At 41.4% G+C, this 21,544-nt stretch overlaps 1 protein-coding gene across 2 annotated transcripts in view; it reads right to left on the reverse strand.

Annotated features, from left to right (window-relative positions):
- Positions 1 to 21,544, reverse strand: part of ADGRA1 (adhesion G protein-coupled receptor A1) — a 738,392-nt gene that overhangs the window by 596,648 nt on the left and 120,200 nt on the right. For both annotated transcript variants that reach the window (XM_066601012.1, XM_066601013.1), the window contains one exon: positions 2,769 to 2,840. In XM_066601012.1, coding sequence (XP_066457109.1) covers positions 2,769 to 2,840 — 72 coding nt within the window. The remainder of the gene's footprint in view (positions 1 to 2,768; positions 2,841 to 21,544) is intronic.

The following is a 21,544-nucleotide window of genomic DNA, read 5'->3' on the forward strand; positions in this document are numbered from 1 at the left end:
TGAATAACTTCTGTATGGCTCATAATTAATGCACGATGTATATTACAAAGTGCATTAATATGGCCATACAGAAGTACTTACCCCCACTTTGTTTCGCGGGACAACCCCTTTAAGTGAGTTTTCAGGCACTTAAAAATGATGTGCAGGATCAGCACGTGCTGCTGAGGCCAGTGATTGGTTGCAACATTATTGCGACTGATGAAAGTGACAGCATCATTTCCTGTAGCAGCGGGGACTGAGCGGAGGGGATCAGGTTGGTGGCACTGTACGCAGTGAAGGTTTGAGTAAAAGTAGCTTTACACAAGGTTGATTGCTGAGTGTTTTAGCGCCCGACAGCCGTCCCGATGATTAACACTCCTATGCTGTCACACAGGAGCAATAATCACTCACTGAATGGAAGCAGAGCGGGCAAGTGATCCTTTCTGGCAGCCTGCCACCATTCAAGTAAACAGGAAGTTGTTAATACATGAACGATTACTGGTTTACATGAACTGATAGTCGCTTGGTTTTTTTTCTTTTTTGTCAAAAATGCCTCGTATTAATTCTGGGAAGTTGCGATCCTCCGGTGGACCTTTTTTTTTACTTGCAGCTAAGGATCGGTAAGTGTTTCCCATTGTTTTCAATAGGAAACCTTGAATCACTCTCGCAGGCACATCGCTCACAGGCTTATGCATTTTGAGGAACGCAAAAAGTTAGAACATGCCATTTCCAGTTATGTATAGGACTTCATTCTCACAGTGCACAAATCTCGCACAGTCATATGAAAGCAGCCTTAGGGAGATTTGTCAAATAGTAGCTAATCAAGCTAATCTTATTTTTTTGGATGTTCTCATAGGTTTCCATGAGCAATTTGAATTTTTTTCTTGATTGTTTTTGATAAATCTCCCCTAGTATATCAGGTTTTTACAACACACCTTTATAATTGGAAGGCTTAAAGGGGTTGTCCCGAGGCAGCAAGTGGGTCTATACACTTCTGCATGGCCATAATAATGCACTTTGTAATGTACATTGTGCATTAATTATGAGCCATACAGAAGTTATAAAAAGTTTTATACTTACCTGCTCCGTTGCTGGCGTCCTCGTCTCCATGGTGCCGACTAATTTTCGCCCTCCGATGGCCAAATTAGCCGCGCTTGCGCAGTCCGGGTCTTCTCCTCTTCTCTATGGGGCTCCGTGTAGCTCCGCCCCGTCACGTGCCGCTTCCAGCCAATCAGGAGGCTGGAATCGGCAATGGACCGCACAGAAGCCCTGCGGTCCATGAAGACAGAGGATCCCGGCGGCCATCTTCAGCAGGTGAGTATGAAGACGCCGGACCGCCGGGATTCAGGTAAGCGCTGTGCGGGTGGTTTTTTTAACCCCTGCATCGGGGTTGTCTCGCGCCGAACGGGGGGGGGGGGGGTTTAAAAAAAAAAAAAACCCGTTTCGGCGCGGGACAACCCCTTTAAGCTTACTCATATCCATCATGGCAGTATGAACCATTGTTCTTTACAATGCACCTGTCTTGGAGAAAGTTAGCTACTAGGAGAAAAATACTGCTGAATTAAAGGGGGTATTCCAGGTATTTATCATTGATGATCTATCCGCTATCCTATAGTTGATCGGTGGGGGTCCACCGCTTGGGATCCCAATGGTCAACTGTTCCTCCAACCTACTGAAATCAATGGACGCAATGGCTTCCAGCTCTGACTGCAGTGATGAGCGAGAAGAGGTGACTATATGACTATTTATTGTTTCATAGCACAGGAAGCATGTGTTAAAGCAAAAAAATTAAGGTCTTTTTATATAGCCCAATTATTGGATATGAACATTTGTCCAAACATTCATTCAGGCAGTCATGTAAAAGGGACCACGATAAGCCAACGGGCAAGAGAACGCTCATTTGTTGGTTGACTGTTGTATTTATCAAGCATAGAATGCTCGCCGGTCAGCTGTACATCTCCCCGTGTCAACAGGGAGATGTAAAGCTGACCAATGACTGCTCGATGCGGACCAACACTTGTAATAGTGCACAACAGTGTAAAGAAAATCTAATTGAGCACCAATAGACATGCTTTATCAACCAACACTTTTCACATCAGGCCAGGGATCCACCCAGAGGAATAACTATAGGGGATGCAGAAAATGCGGTTGCACCCAGGCCCGGAGGCCCTTAATGCCCCTTTTCTCCATATAGGGAGCCCAGTACTATGAATAAAGCATTACAATTGGGGGCTTTGTTACATATTTTGCATTGGGGCCTGGAAGCTTCAAGTTACGCCTCTGGATCCACCCATATAAAAGAACCTTTACCAGCTCACAACTCCAGGTCATACATATGGCTCCTGAGCTGGAAACCTCAATTATGATGTTAGTTTGCCCTAATGAGTCAAGTTTTTTTCCCTCCAGCAACAATAAAAGGTACCAATTTTGTTGCAGTGATATTAGCTCCTGGCTATTATTCAGTGGAGTCCACTATACATTCTTAGTCTAACGAGCATTCAGTCTTCATATATATATATATCGGTTTCATGACTTGTAGGACATTATTACAGTAATAGTCAAATTCCAGTAGGAATGGAGTAATTATTTACATAAAGAGTTTAACATCTTCCATGGAGATGCAATCGTTGTAATACATCCACAAATGTCTTAATAGCATAGTAAGACTTTCCGCCCTATGCCGGGAGCTGATCTGCTGTTATTGCTTGGTGACATATTGCTATTCCCTGTGGTAAGAATGTCGATGTGAACACAATTTACAAAGTAATTCAAACAGAATTAATACTTACAGACGCCTCAGTTCAGAAAGTCCATAAAAGGCCCCCAGCTCGATGGTGCTAATCAGGTTATTCCGCAGATCTCTGGAGATAGAATATACACACAGCAATTAATTATCGGTGCATGGGCTATTGTAGAATGAACGACAATACCGACATCAATTCACATTAACTTCAAGTTTAGAGCTCAATATGAAAAGCAATAACAATGATGAATCTGAGTCAATCTATTTGGGATAACGTCCCTCACCAACCTCAGGCTTCGTCTGTACCTAAATGCACTAAAATAGCCATATGTCACCCATGTTCACCAGAGTGCAGTATACAACAGGCTATATATCTAGTGGTTATTATTAAATATATATTCTGGGATAAACGGCAGTATGTTCACATCAGCATTGGAAGCTCCATTGCAGATATTGTTATACAATCCCAGTTCCCAAAAAATGGGATACTGTGTAAAAAATTTTCAATTTCACTCAATTTAAAAAATTAACTCATTTCGAAATTTATGGCAGCCACACATCTCAGAAAAAGTTGGGGCAGGGCCGTGTCTACCATTATGTAGCATCCCCGCATCTTTTTACAACAGTCTGTAAATGTCTGGAAAGTAGGAAGACCAATTGTCCCATTCTTGTCTGATGTGGGATTCTAGCTGCTCAACAGTTCTGGGTCGTCTTTGCCGGATTTTTCATTCCATAATGCGCCAAATATTTTCTGCTAGTGAGAGATCTGGACTGCAAGTGGATGGTTCAGCCCCCGGACTCTTCTTTTGTGAAGCCATGCTGTTGTGATGGATGCAGTATGTGGTTTAGCATTGTCTTGCTGAAATATGCAAGGCCTTCCCTGAAAGAGACGTTGTCTGGATGGGGTATATGATGTTCTAAAACCTCTATATACTGCTCAGCATTGATAGTGCCTTTCATGGTATGTAAGCTGCCCATGCCATAGGCACTAATACAACCCCATACCATCAGGGATCCAGGCTTTTAAACTGTACACTGATAACAAGCTGGATGGTCCTTCTCTTCTTGACTCCACAGGACATGGTGTCCATCGTTTCCAAAAAGAATTTCAGATTTTGATCCATCTGACAGAATAGTTTCCCATTTTCCCTCAGACCATTTTAAATGGACTGAGGGAAAATGGGAGCTTTGGCCCAGAGAAGAGGCTGGTGTTTCTGGATTGTGTTTACATGTGGCTTCTTCTTTGCATGATACAGTTTTAACTTGCATTTGTGGATTACACAGCAAACTGTGTTCACAGACGATGATTTCTGGAAGTATTCCTGAGCCCATGCAGTGATTTACATTGCAGAATCATGCCTGTTTTTAATGCAGTGCCGCCTGAAGGCCCGTAGATCTTGAGCATCCAATATTGACCGTTGGTCTTGTCCCATGTGCACATGAGTTTCTCCAAATTCTCTGAATCTTTTAATGATATTATGTACAGTAGATGATAGGATATTCAAAGTCTTTACAAATTTACATTGAGGAGCACAGGTTGTTGAACTTCTGACCATCTTTGCTTCTGAGAAACTCTGCTTCTCTAACATGCTCCTTTTATATACAATCATGTGACTTAGGCCTCATGCCCATGGCCAGGTCAGATTCCGACTGCGAAATCTAGCAGTGGAATCAAACCCTGTGACCCGGCATTGATCCCCATATACCTGTCAGTTGTCTTCTCTCTCTTCTCTGCGGATGTGCTGGCTGGAGTGCAGCCGCACAAGCGCAGTGCAGAGAGTCATGCCGATGATGACGCGGATCTGACTCGCGGCGGGCCAGATGGCTTCCATTGACTGCATTAGAAGCCGTCCATGCCTCACACTAAAACAGTACATGCTGTGATTTTTCCCAACGAGCGAAAAATTGCATTTGATTTCCGCTCGTGAGCATGGAATAGCATTTTCCTTGCATATCCTATGGGGAGTATTTGCTGCGGGATCTGGAGGCGAACCCTCGCTCCAGATCCCGCAGTGCAAATACCATGGGCATTGGGCCTTAGTAGAAAATTGATCCTCCATCTGTTTTTCATTAATGCCACTTACTTTTTCAACTTTCTGTTAACCCCGTTCCAACTTTTATGAGATGCATTGCTGCCATTAATTCCTAAATGAGTTAATTTTTTAAATGAAAAATGTCTTGCTTTCACCTTGTGATATGTGTCCTATGTTCTATTGTGAATAAAATATAGTTATAAAAGATGTCCAAATCATTGCATTCTTCTTTTCTTTAAATGTACTTACATTTTACACAGCATCCCAACTTTTTGGGAATTAGGATTGAATGTGACAGGTAGAATAGTGCATCATGCAGTACTATTTTTCCAGCCAAAACAAAAGATAACTGATAGACCCTACTGTAAGTCAATGGAGTCTATTGGATGCCTTTGGTATCCACCATATTGTATCTTATACTGCACTATAGTTTCCATTATAGACAGAAACCACAATGCAGATGTGAACAGAGATGTTACCAATACAGTTGCTACCATGGTGAATAATGGGTTATAAGACAATGGGATCCATTAAGCACCATTGATATATGACAGATCCACCACTGTGTCGTGGTTACGTGATGCATATGTGAAAAGAGCCATTGCCAATACAGTTGCTACCATGGTAAATAGAGGACCAGCAGGCTTTACTGCATAATGTAATTTACAGCATAGCTACAAAGAGGAAGGAGAAGGCAGAGGAAGCAGGAGGAGAAGATCTTTTTCTGCCTCATTCATCTCCCCTCTGGAGGAGGAGGGAGGAAGAAGTAGGAGCAGGAATAAAGAATAAGCATGGTGGCTCAGCGGTTAGCACTGTTCCCTTGCAGTGCTGGAATCCTTGGTTCAAATCTGACTGAGGACAACATCTTTACTAAGTTTTTCAAAGCCCTTGCAGATGTTGTCCTTTGCAAGATTTCAGCCCAGAACCCCAGCACTGCAAGGCACATCCATTTCACAATCCTCTTTCAGGCTATTTGATAGTGTTCAGTACTTGTTATAAGATTTTTTCATGAACTCCCTTCCGTTTCGGCAGAAATAAACTGCCTGAAGTTCAGCTTGCTGCCGAAATGAATTTTTTTAGAAAAGTTGGTTTCGAATATAATTTGGGCTCTACAAGTTTGATTCAGTCAACTCTAATTAGGGACTTGTATTTATAGCAAATCTTCAATATAATATTAACATCTGAAGTGTTCCTATTAGCCATGGGGCGGTTCTTAAAACATGAAGGTTCTCAACGTAAAGGTATTTTGTATAGAAATAGGATTTAGAAAGGCACTGTATACTATAAAGCAATCGTCGATGTTCACTGAAATTCGGGCACAGTTTCTACTCTTTTCCGTCCTGTTCCCTTACTTGTTTCCCGCTTGGCAGCCAACACATCCAGGTAGGTAAAGGTAAAGTTCCCTGGTGCAAGCACCGAGTCATGATTGACTCCTAGGATGATATCACATACCATGTCCTCCAGAATGAGAAAAGTTCTTTGTGATCACCCTCTGCTCCAGCTAACTGATAAAGGCCTCAGGCCCAAAATGAGAGAACCCCCCCCCCCTCTATTAAAAATTTCCAAATATGTTATTGAAAAAACTTTATTTTTAATTCACCATACACTTCTAAAGGTAGCAGCTTGCGGATCTAGCAAATTATTCAGGACGTATACATAAATAATATTTATCTTGATGAATTGTGTGCTGGCAGTAGGTTATGGTGGTCCGCATATGTCATAGATATACTACATGCTGTAATACACAGTGGAAACTGTAGAGTCAGTTGCACACGTAGCGCAAGATCAAGGGTTTTGAGGGCTCTCGAGCGACAGAGTCACAGTGGACCCCTGTCTACTTCACCATCTGTTTGACAAGCATGAAGCATGCCTATCTAGATCACCATGAGCCCCATGGGCCCCGGCATTTACCCAACCTTGCTGAGGCTGACGCCAGCCCTGCACATAGGTATAATAAATTTTTGTAGTCTCAAACTTTTGACCTAAATACTTATATAAAGAGGAATTTTCATTCTCTAACAAATGTCATCCAGCTATTGCATGGACACATTGTAGATTGCAGTCAGCTAATCTATTTGGAATTAGCAAAACACATTATTAAATTCCTACTTGTTGCACAGAAACCTTTAGTGGCAATTGTAAAACCTCAATTTATAACATGAACATTAAATCACCTCTTGCTTGGGATGCAGACAGTGTATTGTTAAACATTGAACTATGGGTTGTGTGGCTTAGGGACTAGTTAAAATTCTGAGCGGAGATCTCAAATGTCATCCGTTTGGGTACTTGCTGCAGTAAAGCAATGAGGAATCATTAGAGGATTAGCAGGTAGGGTAGAGGGACTGTCTTGCTGTGCAAGGAAAATAAAAATGATGTTCTGCAGAGAAGTGATCAGTGCTTAGCATTTAATGGACTATTTTCTACACTAGCTTCTAGATATGGATGGTCCGTTGTCTCTATATATGTTGCATTTTCCAAAGGTGCCCGTACTGCCCTTTATGTGACTCGCTGCATTGTGTACAAAGACCATCATGTCAAATGGAAGAGAATGTAGCTATTGCGGTGATTTAAAAGGATTGTTTCTTCTTATAAACTTAATACAGCCAAACCTGACAACACCTATGTGTGGTTCATAATGGAGTCAATTTTATAAACTCCACAAGGTGCTGAGGTCATAGCTATAAAAGATCTTCCTAAAAGACTTTCTAGAACCTGTAAATAACACAAATGCTAAAAGAATTACCCTTACCTAAGGTATAAACACAAAATAAGGATTGAACCTAAAGGAAAGATGCAAGGATAATAGTTTTCCAGCAGCTCAGATGGTGTAAAAGGAATTCTTTGTTTCAGTATTCCAGTAAAAAACATGAATAAAAAAAATGTATTTTAAACACCTATATGTTTCAAGCAGAAGCTCTTTGGGACTAAGAGCTTCTGTTTGAAACATGTAGATGTTTAAAATAGTTATGCTGAGTTTTTTTATGCATGTTTTTACTGAAATAAAAACATGTCTCTGGATGGCGGCCAACAAAATACTTGTAGCTGCTCATTCTTCTCGGACAATCCTCTCTACTAGTGTTCTGTCAAGGGCAACCTGAGTCCGTTGGATTTGTATGCATACCTTCACATATCCACTAGTTCCAACACCTCCTAACAGTCTGGTCAGAATGGCCCAGGTGGTGGCAAATGCATTGATACAACCATCCAGCTTCTCACTGTCCAATAATATGCTCCCTCTTAAACTATGTTAACTGGGCAAAATCTCTTCAATTGCATCATAGAGGTGTCTAGTGGTCACACAAGTGGAAAAGAGGTCAGGTGAGAAGACCGTTCATCTAATCACTCCACAACTCTCATTATTTGTATATCTGCCTGAGATGTAACTGCATGCCGAGTTTTACAGCAAAACGAAAACTTCTAGGGGCTGGATTTGTTTTTTACAACGAGTATATATTTACTAGTAGAGATGAGCGAGTATACTTGCTAAGGCACATTTCTCGAGCGAGTAGTGCCTTAGCCGAGTATCTCCTCGCTTGCCTCTAAAGATTTGTGGGCCGGCGGGGGGCAGGGAGCGGCGGGGGAGAGCGGGGAGGAACGGAGGGGAGATCTCTCTCTCCCTCTCCCCCCCCCCCGATCCCCGCCGCAACTCACCTGTCACTGGCGCCGGCCCCTGAATCTTTAGAGACGAGCGGGGAGATACTCGGCTAAGGCACTACTCGCTCGAGTGATGTGTCTTAGCGAGTATACTCGTACATCTCTATTTACTAGCAGTTGCTCTCTGCTTCACTGGTGGGGTGTAAGCGCAAGCCTGGGTAAAATAAAGTGACTAGTGAACAAATTCTCATCCATCACCCTGTTGGTCGCTGTGTTTGCACAAAACAACTGTTGCTTAGAATCATTCTATAGAGCGATTATTTGGGAAATAGTTGTCCTGTGAAAATCTACCCCTAGTCTCTGCAGGAACAGACATAATGGAAACTAGAACAAGTGTCTCTGTAGCTAGCTGATATACCCAAGTATATACACAGGTGTATTTGCAATGTAAGCAATGAATCTGTCAATATCACTATCTGACAAGCAGTGTTCTATGAGTAGTGTCTAGATATTGCTGTTACATAATAGTAATAGCACTTCAATTTTTTTTAATTCTCTTTCAGAATGTTCTCCTAATGTGTCCTGTGTGGTGGACACACGTGCTCAGTAACTTGGTCCCACCACATGGATCCTCTTGGACATGAATGGTGGAGTGATTCCTGCTATTGCATAGGAAATTCAATGCATACAAGCATTTCCTAAAAAAATTAAATTGTAGTTATATTTACTGAAATACCCTTAAATAAATACTTTACACAAATATATTCAAATATATGTGACAGATGTATATAGAATGCATCGACACAGCAGGTGTGTCAATACCACAGAAGCAATGGAAGGGACAGAAAAACACCAATTACTCATGGTTCAATGACAGAAATACTCATGACAGGGCTATTGGATAATATTAATAATGTATTCTCCCCACACCTTCATTGGGAGTGGTGTACCGAGGAGTTTTCATAGTTAACAACAACTCTCTGTATATTCTCCATGATGCGCACCCTGCCTGATTGTGGGACGATCGTCCTGATAAGGACGCCCCTACTTCCGGTGGCAATCTCCTACACTATCCCTATTGCACCCTACTTACATTACAATATATTATTAATATTATCCGATAGCGCCTTGCCATCAGTTTTTTTGTCATTGAACCGTGAGTAATTGGTGGTTTTCTTTCCCTTCTTTCGCATCTGCAGTATTGACATACTTGCTGTGCCTATGCATTCTATATTCATAAATATATTTCTGTAAAGTGTTTATTTAATGATATTTTAGTAAATATAAGGATAATTAAAGTATTAAGGGAATATTTGTATGCAGTGAATTTGCTGCATTTTGTTGTATGTTCCATCGGTCCATTACTATTTGCAGTGAATTGCTGTCTGCTATTGTACAGGATACCCTGTAAGAATCAGCGCCTTATTAGCTGTGTCTGGGCATTGAGCACATTAGGTCAGAAGTGCACAACCTTTTCTGTTCTAAGAGCTGCATTGCCAGAATGAACCCCTCACAAGGATCACAGTGAAACGTAAATAGGTTTTACCATCTAAAACATCACGCATATTGAGAATATATACTTTAAATATCTGATATGTGGGGGTTCCATTTTTGGGACTTTCACCTTTTTGGTAAGGGGACTCCATTGCCCCAATATATGGAAGTCCTTGAGATGGCCATACAGTGCACCATTAGTACTTACCTGTTCTTGCTCCTCAGATACATTCCATTCCTCTCTTACATGGGAAATATCTGTAAGTAGTTACGGTACACAAACAAGCATGTCTGTGATCGAATGGTTTGGGGGCACCATGACAGCTATTGATCAACTATATCTAAACACTGGAGCATTTATTTTACCAATTTCAAATGAAAATGTGTTGCTTTTCCTGCCTAAACAGAAAAATGTAATACTGAATTGTGCGACAACCCTTTAAAAATATCTATATATAAATTATGTGAAAACCAAAGTCGTTTTGAGCAAATTGAACAAGTAGAACTCTGTTTTGGCTTAAACTGTTCTAAAAGTTCAGTTCAGCATGAACCCATACTGAGCTTTTAGCAAAGTTTTACCCAAAACAGGGTTCTACAGCGGCCTCGTGTGGTGCGGATTGTTAAGGCAGCGGTATGCAGGCCTAAGCTTTTGCTCCTGACCTGAAGTCATGCAATCTCTGATTTTACAAGTTCGATCTCCGATTGTGAGTTCAATCCCTGCATGGTTCAGGTAGCCGGCTCAAGGTTGACTCAGCCTTCCATCCTTCCGAGGTCGGTAAAATGAGCACCCAATTTGCTGGGGGGTAATAAATAAATTACCTGAAAGCACTGCAGAATACGTTGGTGCTATACAAATAGCAAGTCCCCTTTCCCTTCCCTTCTATTAGTTTGGTTCACTCAACACTGTCTAAAGAGCCATAAAAGCCCCATATAACGTTCTCAGCATGTTATATAGGGATTTTAGGACTCTTCAGTGGTAGGGGTTTGGGGGAACTTCCAGTTTGGTTCCAACTACTTCGGACAGAACCAAGCATTTTGTAAAAGTTCGGCAAACTGGCCAAACTGAACTTTTCAAAAGTTCACTCATCCTTACTTAGTAGCAATAGGTCACATTGGGTAATTGATGCACTAAAGCACTGAATGAAGGTCCGAAGAGACTAAAAGAACATAGGAAACCAGCAAGTGTTATATGTGGGAAATCTGACATTTAGGTTCTCTGGGGAATCTATGTCAGGAAGAAATGTCAGATGTTTCCTTTGTATAATTCTTGAGTCTTTAATATATTCTCTCTGCTTCATTCTGTTTATGCATAGCCTGTCCCTCTATTTAACATTTGCCTTTTGTGACTGCTCCACTTGATATAAAGTAGCTATTTACAAACGCTAAGTAATGACCCTGCCTAAAATACTTTGGAAAGGATATACCTAACCTAAAGGCAGACCATGTGATTACTATAAGGCCCTTGGAGAAAGCGGACCCATTATAGGTTGTCGCCATTTTAATAGGTGGAAGGAACTTGCACAGAAATGTCTCTACATGTGCAATGTTAGCAAACAAGCAGGTGGAAACTATGCTGGCATCATGAACATGGGATCAGGACCTCCAGTATGAGTAGCTAAGTGAGGCAAAGTGAGGCAATAGGAATTCTGCCAGATCAGTCAGAAATTACCCTCGCATAGGGTAATAAACAAAGGTGGCTCTAATGGGTTTTGCAGCGATACAGTGTAGCATGGTACAACAGTAATCTGGATTCATCTGCCCAGTTGTCGTTTTCCCACTGCTCAGTAATCCGGTTTTTGCACTCTTTTGCCCACTGGAAGCTTGCCTTTCTGTTTCTTCTAGATAGCAATGACGCTGGAACTGGACGTCTGCTGTTATCGCCCATTCTTGCTAAGAAATGACAAGTTGTGCATTTGGACACGTTAGTTGGACCCCCAGTTTTGTATTCAGCTGCAATCTGCTTGACTGCGCAGTGCCTATTTGTCACAATGATTCTAAACATTCTCTTCTGCCCCCTTTTATTGCCAAGCTTTTTGCAAGCAAAGGATCTCATCTGGCTGGACTGTTTTCATGAGTCGCACCATTCTCAGTGTACTCTTCACACCGTTGCACGAGAAAACCCCACAAGGCTGACAGTTTGTGAAATCCTGGCCCCAGCTAGTCTAGCACTGATGACCGGGCCTCATTAGACAGTGTGATACACCAGTTTTAGGGGTTTTTGTGGAATTCCAGTTTGGTTCAACCTAATTTGAACCAAACCAAACTTTTTGCAAGAGTTTGATGAGCCACCTGAAGCAAACTTTTCAAATATTCGCTCATCATTAGAGATGAGGAACAAGCAATTTAAGAACTTGAGAGAAGATACAATGTAACAACTACAATATGCAACTTTTAAACACAACAGGGTGCGGTCAAAAAGACTGATCCAGCGCTACATCTCTACAGTGATGTCCTATATTGAAACAACAATAGCATACTTGAATAGGAAGGCATGGATGCACTACACTATGCTATGGTGCACAGGCCCGTCGGGGCTCGGAACATAAATTAAAATTTTGTGTTATGGCCCTTGTAAGAGATAGAGAGTAAAACCCAATTGCAAAGTTGAAGAGAAGCAGAAATCTACTTTCCACATCGCTTACATCTTGTGGGACTGCTGCTATGACTGAAGTAAGGGAAGCGTACTTGAAGTGGCCTCCAACGATATATGCATGGAGCCATTATTTGAACTGTGTTCATTCCTGGAACTCTCTATGTGGATTGGTACCTGACAGTGGTTGACTCCACTGTGTTAGTAGAAGGAGGCCATTTCGAATACGCTTTCCTTATTTCAGTCATGGCAGCATTCCCACAAGGCATGGGAAGTGGATTTCTGCATCTAATATTACTCTACAACTTTGCAATTGGCTTTTACTCTGTCTCTCTTACAGAGGGCCACATCACAAAATTGAGAGCCATGCTCCAGAGACCCCAGGGACATCGTATAGCACATCCATGCCTCCCTATTCAAGTACGCTATTGTTATTTCATCATAGGACACCAGTGTTGAGATCTAGCGCCGGATCCGTCTTTTTGACGACACCCTGTATTTCCTAGAAGCAGCTTCCAAATCAGCACTCATGAAAAATTCTTGCATTCTGGAAATAAACACAAATCCTCAACGGCATAAGGAAAAAAAATTGTATTTTCAACTATCCCTGCTCTGATAAATGGTGGGAAAGGGCTGCCCCAAAACCAGCGTCCTTCAATATCTGGCTCCAGCTCAACACACACTAATCTCATTGTAGCAAATCTGGTGGTAGCAGTCCTAGAGTTCATTGAACCCAACTAACGGATGGGAATCCAACATGAGGATAATTTCTGTTTACCAGAAGAACAGTATCCACTGTGTTGTTGTATGGGAATTGTTCTGAACCATTGAAGCCTTCTTCCAGTCTGCTGCAACAATTTATCTATTCACATCCAATGTGGACAGGCCAGCAACCAAATAAGCGAAGGGGGGGGGGGGGGAGTAATAATTAGTGAAAGCCTTCCCTTTGTCATAAACAACATAGCTGCTTCGACATTTTTAGAGTTAGTTTGTCTTACGAAACATAACTTTATGCAAAGATTTCATGCTTATAATTATCTCTATAGGAACATTCCCTCTTAAATTAAAACTTCTAAAGGTTTTCTCAGAGGGAGGTTGAGACTTTGATTCGACTAAGGTTTCTAGAGCGTAAGGTACTTTTATATGTTCCGTGATGTATTTGTCTACATTATATGAAACTATTATTAGGGCTATTGTTTTTTTTTTGTTTTGTTTTTTTTTTCTTTCAAATATGCTATCCCATCGAAATTATATCTGCATCAATCAATGATCAAAAGTAGAAAGTGCGGGGGAGGAAAGGCAGTACGAGGCACTCAAACCCACTTTGTAAAAATTAATTCTTTTGAACTGTAATTGTGTCTCATGTTACCAGCGTTCATTGTCAGGTTTATTTACATCACGGGCATTGTTAGTTCACACTTCGATTTAATGGACTTCTTTTAAATGGGCTTCTGTTTTTTTTTAATTATTCCCTGTTGGGCTTCTAATAATATTAAACTTTACTTCTTAGATCCTAAAGGAGAACGTTAAAGTTTATATCTTTCATAGATTGATATGGTTTCGCAATTTTTGACTGTTTATTGCTATGTATGATCAGGACTTTTATGTAATGTAAGACCATAAAAACCTCAACTGCTCATCTGGCTGGCACTTGTGGGTCATCCTGTTAAAAGCAGCAAATATAAAATGTCTTAAGCTGTAAGCCGGCTTCCCACGGACGTAAGCGCAATTGGGATGTGAATGAGGCTTTATTGCGTACATATTGGTATGTTTCGGTACAGGGGCGTAGCTAAAGGCTCATGGGCCCGAGTGCAAAAGTTTATCTTGGGGAGCCCCAACTTCTCTTCACCCCTTAACACAGAGGCGTAACTTGAAGCTCCTGGGTCCCAATGAAAAACCTGTAACAGGACCCCCAACTGTAATGCTGTATTCATAGTATTGAGCTCTCGTATGGAGAAGAGAGGCCTTATGGGCCCCTTAGGGTTCCTGGGCCAGGGTATAACCGCATTCCCTGCACCCCCTATAGTTACACCAGTGCCACGGGGCATGCTCATTTGCGCATGGCAAATAAATTAATCGATTGAAATTGCTAATAGTTTCAGATGTGTACTTTTACCAGCACAATTATTCAATGTTCTATGCATCTCCTTGAGTATTGTGTGCGCACTTGTGCACCGCCCATTGACTACTATGGGGACTTTTGATGCGCAAATGTGCAGGAAAATAGGGCCCGTTCTATCTGTTTTTGCCCAGACCAAATGACGAGATAACCAATCGATCACCTGATCCTCCAGGCCGCTGTCCAGTACAGGGGGCCGGATGTTGTCATAAGTGGACAGGGAATGAAGTGCGAGCACCGTCTTCACCCTCATTAAAATCAATGGGAGCGCTGTGCTCCTACTGTACTTCCCGCTCCGGACTGGATATGAAGTCCTGATCAGCAGAACGTATCAAGTACTGTAGCAGAGCGGATCCCCCATTGATTTCAACTGGAGCGAAGGAGAACTGATTCCCCATTATATTGGACCATGAGCCAACTCAGAATCTTGAAACCCACAACACGACTCCACTGATACAACATAGTTACAAACTGATATAGAAATTGCCATTTGTGTATCATTATGTAATCGTGTTGCGTTCCATTATTTTGTAATTGATGTCATGCCCTCACCTGTGCAAGGATTAGTTAAGGTCTCCTGAAGTAAGCAATGTTTTTTATGCTCTGCCTAAGAGCGCTCCGGCACAAAATGCATTAAGTAAAATATTGCTTTTATATGTCTGAAGTCCAATAAAGCGCTGAATGCTGAATATGTTTGAACTAATGCTCTAATCACTGGAAGGCGCTCAGTTTAATCCATGCACTAGGAATGAAAACTCCAGCTATTTGATAACCAGGCACATTTGAAACATATTCAAGTAAATGTCAAGCTCTTCTAGAAACACACAATATCCCACAGAGGGAAAGAGCAGACTGTCTATACACCATTAGCACACAGTGGAATAAAAACCTTTCAGTTGTTTTATATACTGTACACCCAGGTCTTTAGCATTGCTTTGTAGCCTTTTACAGCTTCCAGTATCACTATAACACCTTTTCTAAGGTCTTCTAAAAGTTGTTTTTAGCGAGGCATGGCTCACACTAACCAGTGTTGCTTGAGAAGAACAGATTTGTCAGTAACCAGGCTTTGTGTGCCTATATTTAATGGGCAAAGCACCCATGAAACTCACACCTCCAAGCTCATCTCCGTAATTGAAACACCTTTGCCAATTTACTCTTAGAAAAATCATTAACAATGAAGTTCTCTTGCTTTTTTCTCCCGCCACTGTTGATGTTACTCAATGTGTTTTATAAAATGTATGAACAGTACAACTGTTTGTGTGTTATTAATTTATGTATATTGTGTTTCTCTGTAATTGTGACTTAGATAACAATCAAGTCATATTTTATTAGTAATCCTTGCAGAAATTCAGGAAATTCCAAAAGGTTCACTTACTTTTTCTTAGTAACTGTAACATACAAATTACATTTTCTAATTGGAATCCCTCTGTATTCTGAATCATATGACGAATACTTCAGCTGCGCATCTCCCAGGTGTTGTCATGCACCATTAAATTTCAATACATTTAGAGAAATTAGTAATAACATGCATTATAGATCAATTCCACAAAGGAAAGAATTAAGTAAGTCATGTACTTCACAGATATTTAATACGGACTCCCGCTGATTGTCTGGCAGGAGTAAAGGAATTAATGTAAACAATAAGTTCAAGTAAAGTTACTTAAAGTTTGCTATGTGGGAGTCCTGTTCTCACCAGTGTTACAATCCAAGGCCACCCACCACAATGCCTGCAGCAAACCTCAACATTTACATGAGGGAGATGATTTTCAGGCTACTAGAGTAGAATCGGGTGTTTTCTTTTTAGGGTTCCTCTCCTGGAGAAGGGTTAGACCACATAGCTCACCATCCATTCAGGAGTTAAGAGTTCATATGGCTCTTGTATCACCCTCTGGAAACTCATCTTGAAAGCATAACTAATGGAAAAAGTGCTTATCCCACAACACTGTTAGAGGTGCAGTAGACCATAACGAGGCACTCAGTCTCTTTTGGCTCCATACTACATAAATGGACTCTGTATGGCACATTACAGTACTCCATTGGGTGCTCTGTGTCTGAGATATTCTCTCCTAGAAGCAATGCTATAAGAATCTACGTATTACGAGGGGCTTCTGATAAGTCTTTTGCTTTGTGTTATTTTGTTTCTATGGTAACAAATGTTACATCACATGAAAGCCTTATGTGTCTAATATATGTTTTCAAAATTTTGTGTTTGTAGCTTATAGCAACAGTGATCTCGACACGTGGGAAAACAAAATGGCGGAGTCTAAGGCGATCTTCACAGCAAATGAGAGCAGTGGAGTGATAAAATTCTTGTTTCTGCAAGGAAGGGCTGCAAAGGATATTCATGGTGATATGTCGCAGACATTGGGGGATCAATGCCCTTCATATTCTACAGTTAAGAACTGGGGTGCCAAATTTAAAATGGGCCACTTCAACATCAATGATGAGGAACGTTCTGGACAACCAAGAGAGGTTGTTGTTCTGCAGATCGTCGATGCTGTGCACAACCTTATACTGGAGAATTGTCTAATTTCACTTAAAGGAATAGCAGACATCATGGGGATTTCTCATGAACGTGTTTGTGTCATTATCCATGAACATTGGAACATGAAGAAGCTATCTACAAAGCGGGTCCCCAAATGTTTGACAACAGATCAGAGAAGCATGCGAGTGAAAACTTGCCGGTCCATTTGTCAGCGTTTCTGGACTGATAAGAACTTCCTGGATCGACTGGTCACTATGGATGAGACCTGGATTTATTTGTATGACCCTCAAACCAAGGAGCAGTCAAAAGAGTGGAGGCACGGTGGTTCTCCTCGGCCAAAGAAGTTCAGGATGCAAAAATCAGCAACTAAGGTGATGGCGCCTGTGTTCTGGGATAAGGAGGGCGTGCTGCTAGTGGACTACCTTCAAAATGGTTCCACCATCAATGCAAGGTATTACATTGAACTTTTGGGCCAATTGAAGGCAGCCCTGAAGGCCAAAAGGCGCGGCAAGCTGTCTAAAGAAATCTTGTTCCTGCAAGATAACGCCTCCGCTCACACTGCACAAGCAACCACGGCAAAACTGGTGGAGCTAGGCTTCCAGCTGGTTGACCACCCACCTTATTCACCAGTTCTCGTGCCCTCCAACTATCATCTGTTTCCAAACCTAAAGAAACACCTCAAGGGGACCAAATTTCACACCATTTCTGATGCCATGGCTGCTACGGATGACTGGTTTGAGGCACAACCGAAATCCTTCTTTTTGCATGGCTTACAGAACTTGGAATAACAATGTAAGAAGTGTGTTGGCATCAGTGGAGAGTATGTGGAATCAATGTAAAGTTTCATCTTCCTATCTCGTTTCTTTCTGGGTAAAGCCAAGGACTTATCAGCAGCCCCTCGTATAACGTATGATTGAACATGGCACATTGGATTTGTACAGAATCCAACTAAAAACTTTGTGTGCCTTATTATAAAATTGGAGACATACGGATTTACAGCAGGCCCCAATGACCCTCTAGGGGCCTAAGGCTGGGATTACATATAAAATTTGGTTAGTTGCAGCTCTAATGGGTATTCCCATGTCAGTAAGTTATCTCCTATCTGACTGCGCTATTCTGTTTGAAAAATGGGAATGAAATGGAATGAAAATATTTTCGTTTTTTCTTAAAAAATCATTTTAAATCAATAGAAACGTTTAATTCAGAAATGGTTAACTGTGAGAACGAGACCTTATACGCAAATGCTTGCGCCATGTACTGTCTTCTTTTTTATACTCAGCCCTGGTGTTGTGATGTTATCAGGAAGTGCAGAACAGTGGGGGATTGGGCACCAACAGGTTCTAAAAAAAATTGGGGTCTGGATAATCCCTTCTACTCCAATTCCCTAACAAAGTATTTGAAAATAGGGTTATAGCCGACTGTGACTTTGTAAAAGCAATATGCTTGGTACTCAAAAAGTTGCATTTCTGCCTAAAAGAAAATTTAGAAATAATACTAGAAAATGCTAAAATATTATATTTGTATATATTTTACAATAAGAAATTCGAATATCCACCAGAAAGAGAAATGTGGACCCTATTCATATAACAAGAGCGGGACAGGTCACATGGGTGTCCTAGTTCTCTGCCTTAGAGATTACCACCTATTTATCATGGCTTGCAGGCTGCAGAGTTAAGCATTATTCTTGATTCACTCTAGAAATGAAAATACAGCACACGCACATTTCACTGGGCTAATATTGTTTCAATGGAGTTTAGATATTTTATATGCAATGGTTTTCACTTCATGATACAGAAAATGAAGCTGCAGGATAAAGACTGTTACTTTCTGCCTTGTCCTTGAGCAAACCCGTAAGTGGATCGCTCTATTTGATGCAAAGCTCATAGGCACTACATCATGATGTCACATATGTGAGGAGCAGGACAATCAGGGTGGTCAGTGCAGAATATAAAGTATTCCCAACATGCACCTAAATGTATTATTCGGTGCATATACTGTACTAGAGTTCATACTTGGAAAATTATTTTCTATTATACCTACAAGTATAAAAACAGGTTTATTATACAGAATATATAGCTAAAGGCCCATTTAGCCACAACGATTATCGCTCAAAATTCGTTCAAAAGCAATCTTTTGAGTGTTAATCATCGTGTGCATTTACACAGCAAGATGATCGCTTAAAATTCGCTCAAACAAAAGTTTGAGTGACAGTTTTTAGTGTTCACTTTGCATAAGCTCTTAAGTAGCTAATTAGCTACTTAAGAGCTTATTAATGTGTTAATGAAGACTCCCACTGTATACAGAAGACAGTGGGAGCACTGTTATCTAGATACTGAAATTGTTACACCCAGCTCCTCTACTGGTGGTGTGTGCTCCGATGCTGGTAATAACACTAATCCTAGAGTCTCTAAATCAAAAAATGACAGGCTGAGTAGATAGCACAGATACAGAAAACGTTAATGGTAATGGTTAATGGTAATGCAAATGGTGTAACTACTACCAAGAAAAGAACTCTCTCTCAATAAAGTGTTCCATTGTTTTCACTATCCAAGACTGTTTTCTGGAGTAACTTCCCACGATTTACAACAGCTGCACTGAGGTCCCACACTACACACTCCAGGGACAAGCACTACTACCTTCATTTTTGTTTAGTTCTCCAAATTTTAATATTTTAGTTTTTTGCTCAGAACGGGTCCCGACCCATACACAAGCTGGCGTCATGACAAGCAACATCTTCCCCTACCCGACTCCATGGGTAGCATGTTATAAGAACTGCCTGATTTTACCACTGTGCGCAGCCAAGCCAGGCCACGTTTTACCTTCTGAGAGGAGCAGCAGAGCCACCGTGACAACCATCTGATTCCCCGCTGTGTCCCTCTCCAAGGTCTGTGCTCGGTCCCCACACTGAGGCTCCCAACAATCGCTGAAACAAATCAGTGGTGTACATTGAGGAGATGGGGCCCCATAGCAAAAACTTGAATGAGCTCCCCAATTATGGTGTTTGGTTTTTCCACCCAGAACAATAGGGCCCAGTGTTGGGTCAGTGTTTACCCTTGGGCCAATTCTCCACCTCCTTGTTTGCTAACAATCCATTTCCTCTTTAGAGAAAGATCATGCATATGGTGTTGCTTTCCAGTAAAAAAAGGAATGGTGTAGCCAGAGCTGGGCCCCCTCTTTCCAAGGGCCCAGTAGCAGTTACATGGTCTACCTCTATGGTATGTATGCCCCTGGGCAGAATTGCTTATCAAAACTCTGTGCCTATTTGGCTGCTTACCGCTTTTCTTTTAGTGATTTATGGGCCTCATAGAAATTCATACACTGCGCGTCCATAACAGCTGAATGGACACAGCGCTCAGCTGAGCACTTCTGCCTATTTGTTTTAGTGATCAGTGGCAGTAGAGTGCCTATAAAATTATATGGGCCAATACTGTGTCTTCCTTTGCCTCTAACTTTTCACAAAGATGGAAGGATAGAGTCCATATGTGTCTGTCAGAAGAAAAAGGTAACACACTCCACTGTATGTCGTATTAGGGAAGTAGTCGCCTCTGGAAGCATATGGGGGTATACAGGTCCATACGGACTCTACATACCAGAATTCAGAGTCTATTAGCTCATATTTCAAGTCCATACAATGTAGCATACTACTGCCATGGCTCACTGACCATGTCAGACCAGCACTGAGATGGCATCACAGCGTCAGTCTCAGCCCATGTGATCCACACACAGATGCATGTCCAGTGTCATTATAATGTTGGACTCCGACATGAGTACTTATCTGCTGGTGTGCGGACTGATTGGTCAGTTGGGGTGGGGTGTCTGTCCCAGCCAACCAATTGGTGCTTGTCTGTATACATTTTTTCTGACTCCTCTTCATTGAGGATGCCAGTCTGAAGGTGTCTCTGGTCAAGTCTCTGCTGCTGCCCTGTTCCATTGTCAAATAAGTCTGTTTGCTATTCAGGATATTTGGGGTGTTGTAACATCTATTTCCTGACTATTGCTATTCTTGCATTGGTTTTCATCTGGCTCATTGTATGTTTGTTTAAAATCTACCGTACCATTTATTTACTGTTCATTGTACAAAACATTATCCTTGTTTTCCGCCTAGGGAGCATCAGGGTCATCCAACATTTCTGTTGCGGGGTTGCCCTCATGAGGGCGAGTGCTCCATTTTTAAGTATTGTCTCATCGCATTAGTAGGTTAGGGTCAGATTTCCAATGCCCTCACTTTGTTTAGTTCTCTTATATTGTGTGTATTATGTCCAGTCTGGACGAGGTATTTTGAGTCCAGTTCGCACATAACAACTACCCTGATAATACAGGAAGAACAAGAACATTTTCTACTGTTGATTTTATGTAAGTAGGTGAATGCCTGGAAAGTTGGGAGAAATGAGTGTTCCATATACCGGAGTGTGAATTGTAGAAGAAATAAACTTTCAGGGACTAAAACTTTTAAAGATGAAGAAGAACTGTGTTAAAAAAGAGATCACTCTAGAGAATTGCTGTAGCC

This window comes from Eleutherodactylus coqui, chromosome 4 (genome assembly GCF_035609145.1).
Source record: "Eleutherodactylus coqui strain aEleCoq1 chromosome 4, aEleCoq1.hap1, whole genome shotgun sequence".
NCBI lineage: Eukaryota > Metazoa > Chordata > Amphibia > Anura > Eleutherodactylidae > Eleutherodactylus > Eleutherodactylus coqui.